This window comes from Ctenocephalides felis, unplaced genomic scaffold (genome assembly GCF_003426905.1).
Source record: "Ctenocephalides felis isolate EL2017-DRISC unplaced genomic scaffold, ASM342690v1 CF-g0.4_SCAFFOLD_00845, whole genome shotgun sequence".
Classification (NCBI taxonomy): Eukaryota; Metazoa; Arthropoda; class Insecta; order Siphonaptera; family Pulicidae; genus Ctenocephalides; species Ctenocephalides felis.
In genome coordinates, this window is record NW_020536999.1 from 16568939 (window position 1) to 16579285 (window position 10347).

The 10347-nt window shown below is 30.9% G+C and overlaps 2 protein-coding genes across 2 annotated transcripts; both read left to right on the forward strand.

Annotated features, from left to right (window-relative positions):
• The first annotated feature begins 14 nt into the window (after window positions 1-14).
• On the forward strand, window positions 15-1307 carry LOC113363263 (uncharacterized protein C3orf38 homolog). The gene is made up of 2 exons (XM_026605754.1): window positions 15-218; window positions 279-1307. The coding sequence occupies exons 1-2, from the start codon at window positions 92-94 to the stop codon at window positions 1127-1129; spliced, it is 978 nt and encodes a 325-aa protein (XP_026461539.1). The 5' UTR covers window positions 15-91; the 3' UTR covers window positions 1130-1307.
• Window positions 1308-1885: 578 nt separating this feature from the next.
• On the forward strand, window positions 1886-9733 carry LOC113364273 (vigilin). The gene is made up of 14 exons (XM_026606760.1): window positions 1886-2001; window positions 2084-2163; window positions 3721-4073; window positions 4145-4357; window positions 4499-5449; window positions 5561-5925; window positions 6006-6284; window positions 6487-6780; window positions 6866-7024; window positions 7146-7341; window positions 7412-7704; window positions 7785-8093; window positions 8258-8476; window positions 9026-9733. The coding sequence occupies exons 3-14, from the start codon at window positions 3767-3769 to the stop codon at window positions 9305-9307; spliced, it is 3867 nt and encodes a 1288-aa protein (XP_026462545.1). The 5' UTR covers window positions 1886-2001; window positions 2084-2163; window positions 3721-3766; the 3' UTR covers window positions 9308-9733.
• Window positions 9734-10347: the final 614 nt, after the last annotated feature.

The window sequence follows — 10347 nt, forward strand, 5'->3', positions numbered from 1 at the left end:
AAGAATGGCAGACGAGTACGGATGACATTTGTTTTCAAAATAGTAGTATGTTATTTGTTTGATAATTAAAAAGATTAAAATGTAAAAAACAATGGAGAATGACCCCGAAAAGATCGGTTTAGTTGATTTACTAAATACAAAACCTTTAAAAGATTTAAAGTCTTTACTTTCTGCTGTTACTCAACAACATTTAAAACTTGAAACCGAGGATAAATTAGGTTAGTTGAATGAAAATGTCATTTTTCAGGCTTATATATCTTTTGTATTCTACTTTGCAGAAATTATTAATGCTATAATACAGCATTCACCTGACGCCACTAGTATATTAAAAAGAAAAGTATTATCATGTTCAACTTTATACACATACTTGCACCAAAATTCAGTTCGAGTTTATTCTCCAGTGACAAAGAAAAGTCTTATTGAATCTATCCTAAAATTTTGGAAAGATCGTGCTAATAATATTGATAAACACGAATCTTCACAACAACAACATTGTATATTGCAACAACAATGTGAATATTTAGATGAATATGACGATATACAAGAATCTGAAAGTGATTCAGTATCTGAAAAAAGAGAATGGTCAGTAGTTAATTCAAATATAAATAATGAAATACAACGAGAAACCATTAATTTTCCTATCAATGTCATGGCTAGAATGTTTTCTGAGTGGTTTTATAAAATGTTTAATGCAGAAAATGGATTAACTTCAGATCATTTCTGGCCAGATTCTTCATTGCGCGTTCATATTAAATCAGGTGATAATGTTGATGTCCAAGAAACCCTAAGCAATGCAGGGGATGTAGTTGATCTATTGGAGCGCACTAAATGTTCACATGGTTTATATTTCAATCCAAATATTTCTCATGGAGGTGTTCAAGGTCGAATTGATGTACATGGATTAGCATTAATTGTTGCCTGTGGAACTTTGCATAAAGACAATTTGTGTGTTGGAGTATTTCAACAAATGTTCGCTTTGGCAAGAGATCCACAAGCAGATAATAATTGGAAGGTCAAAAGTATTGAACTCAAATTGAATAGTCAAAGTGTCAATAATATACCAAGCATATTAGATAGTGATTACCGTAATAATATACTGGCGTTACCTGTGCGTGATGATCTTGTGTGAGAATGAAACTTGTGTTAATAGAATGTTTTGATTGCTAATAAATAAATATTAAGTTAAAATTACTAATTTATATTGCTTATATTTAAGAGTTTAATATGAACTAATTGCTTTTGTTGATGATATATTTGTTAATTTTACGTATTTGAGAAGAAATTGTGTAGCTCAATAAAATATAAATGTTAGAGAATAGATTTATTTATACTTATAAATTTATTTATACTATACTAGAAAAGGTTGTCAACCAATTAATTGTCTAGGAAACCACATCTGATGATGATAATGATCTGTTATTTATATATCATTAATTTTTTTTCCAATATTTATGGGATATTGCAGGATAAAATTAAGTTAAATAAATAGATAAAATTAAGTTATTAATTACATGTCTTGATATATTGATCAAACTATTATAATTGTCATGGAATATGAGATAATGTTTTGCGTTGAATTTTAAGAATATAAGGTCATTGACCAAGATTTCGTTCTATTTCGCCTAAAGAAATGTTAAAATATGTGCATCTTACAATGTTGCCAAATGCCATGACCTTAAAATAGTAATTAGAACTTTCGCCGTAAAAATAGTCGTAAAACATGCATAATTTTTGAAATCATGCAAGTCTTGAGGTCTTTCAGGTCATTCATAGATATCTTATGTTAATTTGATTCGAAAAAAAATTAATTTTAAAAAACGTGGATCGAATGTCGCGATATAACCTATAAAAAGTAGCTGCACACTGTTGACATTCGTCTCGCTCTGACACCAGCTGTAATATATGTCTTACTCGTTCTAGTATTAGCTGACGTATGCATAAGGAATAAAGTGAGTGAAAAGCCAACACGGCTTAGTTTTGTTACAATACTTGGTGTCGTCGGTACGTTAATTCTTTAGTTTATTAATAAATTTGTGCTATTTTTGTGCTTTTCGAATAATCCTTTTGAATTCTTATGTTTTAGAAAGACATCCAAGTTGACACCTATATTTTAATGAGATTTTTACGTTAGAAAAAGGCCGGATTTTTCTACATTGCAGTACTGTAAGTACATGTCGCAAAATATGTTTAATTATACATTCCCGATCTTTCAAAAACCTAAAAATTTCATTTGTTTTCAAGTATTCAATCAATAAATACTGCCCACTCAAAATTTACAAGTCACGTATACTCGTACCGAATTTCGTGTAACAACTTACACGTACTACAAAAATGATTTAGTTTAAAAAAAATCTTTTTACAAAATTTTAAATCATGTGCTGAAATCATGTATTTTACTCTAGAATCGAAAACGTAGCGATGGTCCAAATGTGCGTATGACACGTTGGCATGTTTTGTATCAATGTGTGTACTTTATCACTAAACATATGTTAATTGATTTTTAATTATTTATATATTTAAATAGTACACTCTTTTTGAACTTTGGGCTAAGATTTTTAGTAATTGAAATGTAAAATTGGGTAAAAGAAATAGGTTAGATTCGAGAGGCCTCCTGATTATTTTTAGAAATTGTGTTTCTCAAAGATTTCAGGATTATCTACTTATTTGGTCAAAATGTAGAAATTAACCCAACATAACCTTTAAAATTTTATGTAATCATTTATCATAATTTCCTTGCACTCACTTTTTTTATGTGTGCTGTGAATAACATAGTTTTTAGCAGATTAGAATAGCTTTATTTTAATACAATACAGCTTAGATTTTCATACAATATAGTCAAATATTTATCAATATTTTTAGGCCGTGATGTAAGAAGTAATTGTAAATTTATCTAAACTCATCTGTTTTGTACTTATCAATGATACTATTAATTAATTCTCTCAGGTGCTTCTCTTAGCAATTATTTATTTATTAGTTATAGAATTATAATCTATATATAATATCCTATTCAATATATAATTTATTATTATAATATTCTATTCAAGAATGTTATTAAATATCATATGACCAAAAGAAGATGTCATGGAATATATTTTATAGAATATGCTATATTTTAATAATTCTATAAATCTCTTGTACATAGCTTTGTAGTATTACTATAAATTCTTTTATATAAAAATTGAAACACATCTTGTTCTAAAATATGTCGCAAGACAATGACAGACAATATATTTGTTGCACAAATATTATGATTTACACATGTGGTTATGCATCTGTACTAATATTCTGAAAATAAAAAAGTTGAGCATTAGTGATCAGGGTTCCCTATCATAATAGCTCAGCAGTCGGGAAACATTTTTAATCATTTTCCTAAAATATTTTTGTCTAATTTGATATTACCCTCATGGCAAAGAGAGATTACCCCACTACGGTCCTCTATGTTGCAAATACAGTAAATTTCAATTAAAAATACATACTTTTTACCCCAAAAATTCCATTTTTACCGCATTTGGGGTAATTTACCCCTATTCCCCAATCACTGTAATACCTCCAGAAAATTAAATCATAATAAAAAGCACATTAATGTCTCCATTTTATCATCAAACTTAAATAAATTATAATAATTTTTAATCACATGAGTCTTAGTTAGAAAATGCATGCAAGTCTATAGTTTGTGTATACAAAGCATATTCTTATTGATGAATCTTCCTTTTCTGATAGTGTACTGTAACGACTTGGCGCGAATTAGGACATTCCTACGTTAGTAATGCAGCAAGCAGTTATGGACTCTGCGGAGTTTTATCAACCACAACAACAATTAGGAGGCCAAATGATGTTGGTCGAAGGAGTGCTCAGAGCCGATACTCTTCCATTTGAGCCTCAAACCCAGACCCCAGCTAGTAGTTATGACGCTCTATTCCCTGCTCTTCCTGAAAGTGCTCCTTCTTTGCAAACGAATAAGAACCACAATGTTCAAAGAAGTAATTATAATATGAGAGTTGGTTCTTCAGTAGTGACTCATGTCTTCAGAGTTCCTTTGGAGGAGAGGAAATTTGACCATAGTGATAAATTTGGTTAGCACTCCTCCAGTTAAAAATAATCTTATACATAAATTATCTGTGTTTTTAAACAAATATTTTAATAGGTGAAGGTGAATCAATGAGGACATGCCAAAATATTATGGTAGAAACTGGTGCCCACATAGAAATATCAAGCAGCAAAGATCAATCTCTCACTTTTCTTGTTACTGGCAAACAGAGTGATGTCTTGGATGCTCGCAGAAAAATTTTGACTAACTTCCAAACCCAAGCTAGCCGTAAGGTTAGCATTCCCAAGGAACACCATCGGTGGATTTTAGGTAAATTTATTTTTTTATTATTTGTAGTAATCTTGTCCAATTTCATTTGAATTATTTATTATTTTTAGTTATATCAAATTATATATGAGACATATATATTTACAAATGAATCATGTCTAATTGATTGAATTATGTTTTCAGGCAAACAAGGAGCAAAGTTGAAGGAACTTGAAAAAATTACTGCTACCAAGATTACCGTCCCAAGCATTAATGATGCTTCTGATGTTATTCTAATTGTAGGCACTAAAGAAGGTATTGAAAAGGCTGAGCATGAAATTAGAGTCACTTCTGATGAACAGTCTAAAAAAGCTTCTGAAAGAGTATCTGTACCCAAGATGTATCATCCTTTCATTTTTGGTCCTTACAATGAGAATTTGAATGCTATGACTGCAGAAACTGGTGCCAGAATTAACATTCCTCCACCTTCTGTAATGAAAGATGAAATTGTCATCGCAGGTGAAAAAGAAGGTGTATTGGCTGCTAAAGCTAAAATTGAGGCTATCTATCATGAAATGGATAAAAAATGCACGGCTGTCAGTGTGGAAGTTCCAAAATCTCAGCATAAATATGTTATTGGGCCCAGAGGAGTTACAATTCAAGAAATCTTGCAATTGACTGGTGTTTCTGTTGAAATGCCACCAAGTGATTCCAGCACCGGAACCATTACTTTGAGAGGACCTCAAGAAAAACTAGGCCTGGCTCTGACTAAAGTCTATGAAAAAGCCAACTCTGCAAAAGCTGTTAGTATTGACGCTCCATCATGGATTCATAAATATATCATTGGAAAGAAAGGGTCAGAAATTAGAAAAATCACACAAGATTTTCCTAAAGTTCAAGTTGATTTTATAGATAATGAAAATAAAATAAAGATCGAAGGACCCCCAGAAGAAGTTGAAAAGGCTCATGCAGAACTTACAGCAAAAGTTCAGGAATATGTTGATAACTTCGGATTTGCTACTTTGAACGTTGATCCTAAGTATTTCAAGCATATTATTGGCAAAAGCGGAGCTAACATCAATAGATTAAAGGATGAGACTGGTGTCATAATAAACATTGATGAGCAGCATGGCCAAAATCAAATTAGGATTGAAGGTAAGTTTTTTCAGGCCATTAATAATACAATCTATTATTGAAGTCAAATGAAATTTCTTTGCATAACTGAACTAAGTTACTGATTATTAATTATTTCATAATTTGTCTCAGGTGTTGTTGAAGGAGTTGAAAAGGCTAGACAAGAACTTGAAGAAATGGTTATGAAGTTGCAAAATGAAAAAGAAAAAGATATTATAATTGATCATAGGCTTCACAGAAGCATAATTGGTAACAAAGGTGAAAATATTAGAGAAGTAAGAGATAAATTTAAAGAAGTACAAATTTTATTCTCTGGACCTGGTGAGAAAAAGGATTTGGTTAAATTGAGAGGACCGAAAGATGATGTTGATAAATGTCATAAACATCTGATGAAAATGGTTAAAGAATTGGCTGAGAGTTCATATATGATTGAAGTTCCCATTTATAAACAGTTCCATAAATTCATTATAGGAAAAGCTGGAGCTAACATTAAAAAGGTACAAATGAAAAAATAAGTGATATATTCCCATATTTCACAAATAAAAGAAAACTACTTATATAAAGTATTTTGTTTTAGATTCGCGATGAAACTCAAACAAAAATTGATTTACCAGCTGAAGGAGATACAAATGAAGTAATAACCATCACTGGTAAAAAAGAAAATGTTGAAGAAGCGAAAAAATTAATCCAGAAGATTCAAAATGAATTGGCCAATATTGTTACTGAGGAAATCACAATTCCTCCTCAGTATTACAACTCACTTATTGGAGCAGGAGGAAAATTGATTCATTCAATAATGGAAGATTGTGGTGGCGTCATAATTAAGTTTCCTAATGTCGAAACAAAAAGTGATAAGGTAAGTTATTTTATTTTCATTTTGAATAGAAAATAACAAGAACAAATTCATATTCATAATCATAATTGCAAACACGTATTTATAAGACTAAATTTAATAATAGAAATGCAGAATTTAAAATGTACTTTTTATAATTAAGAAAATACATATAATTATCATATTACAATCATAGAATTGTATCTAGTTTTGATCTTAATTGCAGGTTACTATAAGAGGTCCGAAAGAGGATGTTGAACGTGCCAAACAACAACTTTTAGAATTGACTACAGAAAAACAATTATCTAGTTTCACTGCTGAAATCCGTGCAAAATCTCAGCATCATAAATTTTTGATTGGCAAAAATGGTGTCAATATCAAGAAAATTCGTGATCAGACTGGTGCCAGGATAGTTTTTCCTAGTGAAAAGGATGAAGACCAAGAAGTTATCACAATTATTGGAAAGAAAGAGTCTGTGGAAAATGCTAAAAAACAACTGGAAGTCATTATTAAGGAAATTGTAAGTTTATGTTAATAATATGGTAAATTATATAATAATAAATTACCTATTGTGGTTTAATTTTATTTTGGTATTATTTTATCAGGACAACATAACTGAAAGTGATATGGTTGTTGAACCAAGACATCATAAACATTTTGTTGCAAGGCGAGGTGAAGTTCTTCACAAAATCACTGATGAATGTGGAGGCGTTACCATATCTTTCCCAAGACCTGGAGTGCAAAGTGATAGAGTTGTGCTTAAGGTTAGATAGAAATCAATATTCATTTTTAACTGTTATTGTAATTATGTTTAGCTTAGTTATTCTTTATTTATTTTTAATTCTTTTGTGAAAAATATGTAAAATGACCCAATTAATTTTCCAGGGAGCTAAAGAATGTATTGAGGCAGCTAAATTACGTATTCAAGAAATTGTAGATGATTTGAATGCTATGGTTACAGTAGAGTGTGTCATTCCACAATGCCACCATAGATCTGTCATGGGTGCCAAAGGTTTTAAGGTTCAAGGAATAACTGCTGAGTTTGATGTTCAAATCAAGTTCCCCGATAGAGTTAACCCAGGTAGCAACAAGCGCATTATGAAAATAACAATTCATACTCTGGATCTCTGAATGAGTCATTTATCTTTCAGAATATCAAAACACCAATGAAGACCAACAAGTAAATGGTGACACCGAATCTTCTGATCACAATGAAACTGTTCGTCAATGTGACATCATTCGTGTTACTGGCAAACAAGAGAACTGTGACCGTGCTATACAAGCTCTCTTGGACTTGGTGCCAATCACCATTGAAGTAGATGTACCATATGATTTCCACAAATCTATTATTGGCCAAAAAGGCAGATATGTTAGAGAACTTATGCAAAAATATGATGTTCATATCTCTGTCTCTCCACAAGAACAGAAACTGAATGCTATTAAGGTGGGTCATTACTTGATGTATTAAATATATATTGAATATTGAATGATTCATAAATTATATTATTAATTATTTTGTTTCAGATTATTGGAACTCAAACTAATGTTGAGGAAGCAAAAATAGCAATTGAAGAGCGTTGCAAAGAATTAGAAGCCGAACAAGAGGATAGGAAACTACGATCATTTGAATTGAAATTTGAAGTTGATCCTGAATACCACCCTAAAATCATTGGCAGACGTGGTGCCGTGATTAACAAAATACGTACTGACCATAATGTGCAAATCAATTTCCCAAAACGAGGTGATCCTGATGAGAACATAGTCACTATTCAAGGGTATGAAAAGAATGCTCATGAAGCTAAAGAAAGTATAATGAAGATCGTAAATGAATGGGTGAGTAGTAATTGATATATAAATTCTTATGTCTACCTTTAAAATTAAGTAATGTTACAATCAAGTTATTTATAATACCATAATATTGCTGTATGTACATTCAACAATTTGATAAGTTTTTATATATATTTCTAATCTTATTTTCTATTTTTTTTATATTCCAGAATGATCTTTACAAGGAACAAGTAGAAATCGATTCAAGAGTTCACTCACGTCTAATTGGTGCTAGGGGTAGGAACATTCGCAAGCTGATGGATGATTTCAAAGTTGACATTAAGTTCCCCAGAAGTGAAGATGCTAACTGTAATTTGGTTACTATTATTGGACCAGAAGACAATGTTCTGGAAGCTAAGGATCATTTACTCAATTTGGAGGAAGAATATGTGAGTTGATAATATGTAGTATTTATCATTTATCAATTTTAATTTCTATAAATCAATTAATAAAGGAGTTTATATTTTCATAAAAAAAATCTGATTCGCTAATTTTTTGTTTTCTCAACGTTTCAAGCCGTTTTAAAGCGAATGAGAACAAATTTGGAAAGAGTATGTGTGTGTGTGTATGTCATTCGATGCATCTCGATGAGGACTATCGTTTATCAATTTTGCGCGACGATCAGCCAAGCCGTTTCTTTGTAAATAACAGAAAAGTGAAACATTTTCCGTCTACGTTTTAGCCCGCAATTCTGAATCGATTTTGAAAATTCAAAAACTGTTTGAAAGATATTGTTTGGGAATTGTACTGATTATTTTTTTGTAGAGAACGGCCGGGCTGTTTTATTGTAATAGTGTTAAAAAAATTTTTTTTAAAAATTAAGTTGATTATTTACACATATCGGGAAGTTCATGTAACTTGCCTCGAGACAAAATACCAATACCAACTAGTTTTTTATTTAATTTACTCATTTTTAATGTATTCTTTATTTATTACAGATGCAAGATGTGAGCGAAGCCGAGTTCCGTGAAAGTTTCCGTCCGTCTGCTCCCGTTCTCGGCGACTCATTCGATGACCCCAAACTTCGTAAACACCAGAATCAAGCTGATGAATCAAATCAACCTCGCGAGTTTGTTGTGAAAGGTGGCCCTTGGGAACAAAGAGCTCCAAATACTGCATCTGTAGAAGAGTTTCCTTCGTTTGGACGTAATTTCGGTCCAGCTCTATCCGAACCTGCGCCACCTGTCCAGGCTAATGGCGCATGGGGCCAACCTCGTTAAGATAAAGATTATTAAAACTGAAGGCTTGAAGTTATTGAAAGTGGAAGAGCTGTTTGTTGTATCGGTTAGTTGCATGTGTTTCTTAATTGACAACTAATCACCATGTTTAACATGTGTCCATCATCATGTGGCAACTATGTGGATTAGTTGTAACATTTGTGCATGTTATAAATTAGCAAAATTTTCAAAATATTTTTTTTACATATCTCGGCATGCATTTTTTTCGTATGCAATTTTTGAATGATTACAGAACTGCAACTTTTTTATTGTGGTTGTCTTAATACAAGCTTGTCGTTTCCTATAAAATGAATGTTCATTTAAATTTTGATTATTAATTTTGCACATATGTTTGTGCATATTTTCTATTTCTTATGCTATTATTTTCTAGTTCTAATGCGGTTTCGCAAATTTTTCCATGCTGTTTGGTACAATTGTTCTCACGTTTTATTAACATTTAAAAAGTAAACAATGCTTTGTTCCAAAAACTACACATCATGCAGCCTTATTGATGCAAGTCATAACTGAACAATTAAACACGCACAAATTCATAACAAACTAAGACAATATTTCAACCAAGACATAGTAATTACTAGTCAGATGCAAAGTTTGAAAAAAATGTGGATCATCTGAAGATAAATGATGTCATAGTGACATTCTCAAATGGAGCTATTTTTTTGTTAATTTTTTTTTTCTGAATTTAAATAAAAGTTTAATAGGACATAAAAATTTAATAAACTTTTTATTACTTTTGATGGATCCGCAGACTTTTTAAACTTATCAAATATCATATATCATTTATAACAATTGTGTTTGGTCAATTATTGTACCTTATTTAAAATGATTTCTTGATTGGTCAGTTTAGACAAACATATTTAATTTAAGCGGAAGCCATACTAATTCGAATTTCGTATTATTGAAAAGATAAAGGTGAAGAACATATCATTTTATTTTAATGTATACGTTTCCTTAATATTCTAACTAAAACATTTATTATTTAAAATATCAAGTAAATTAAATACAATTTTGTCAGGATTTATTAA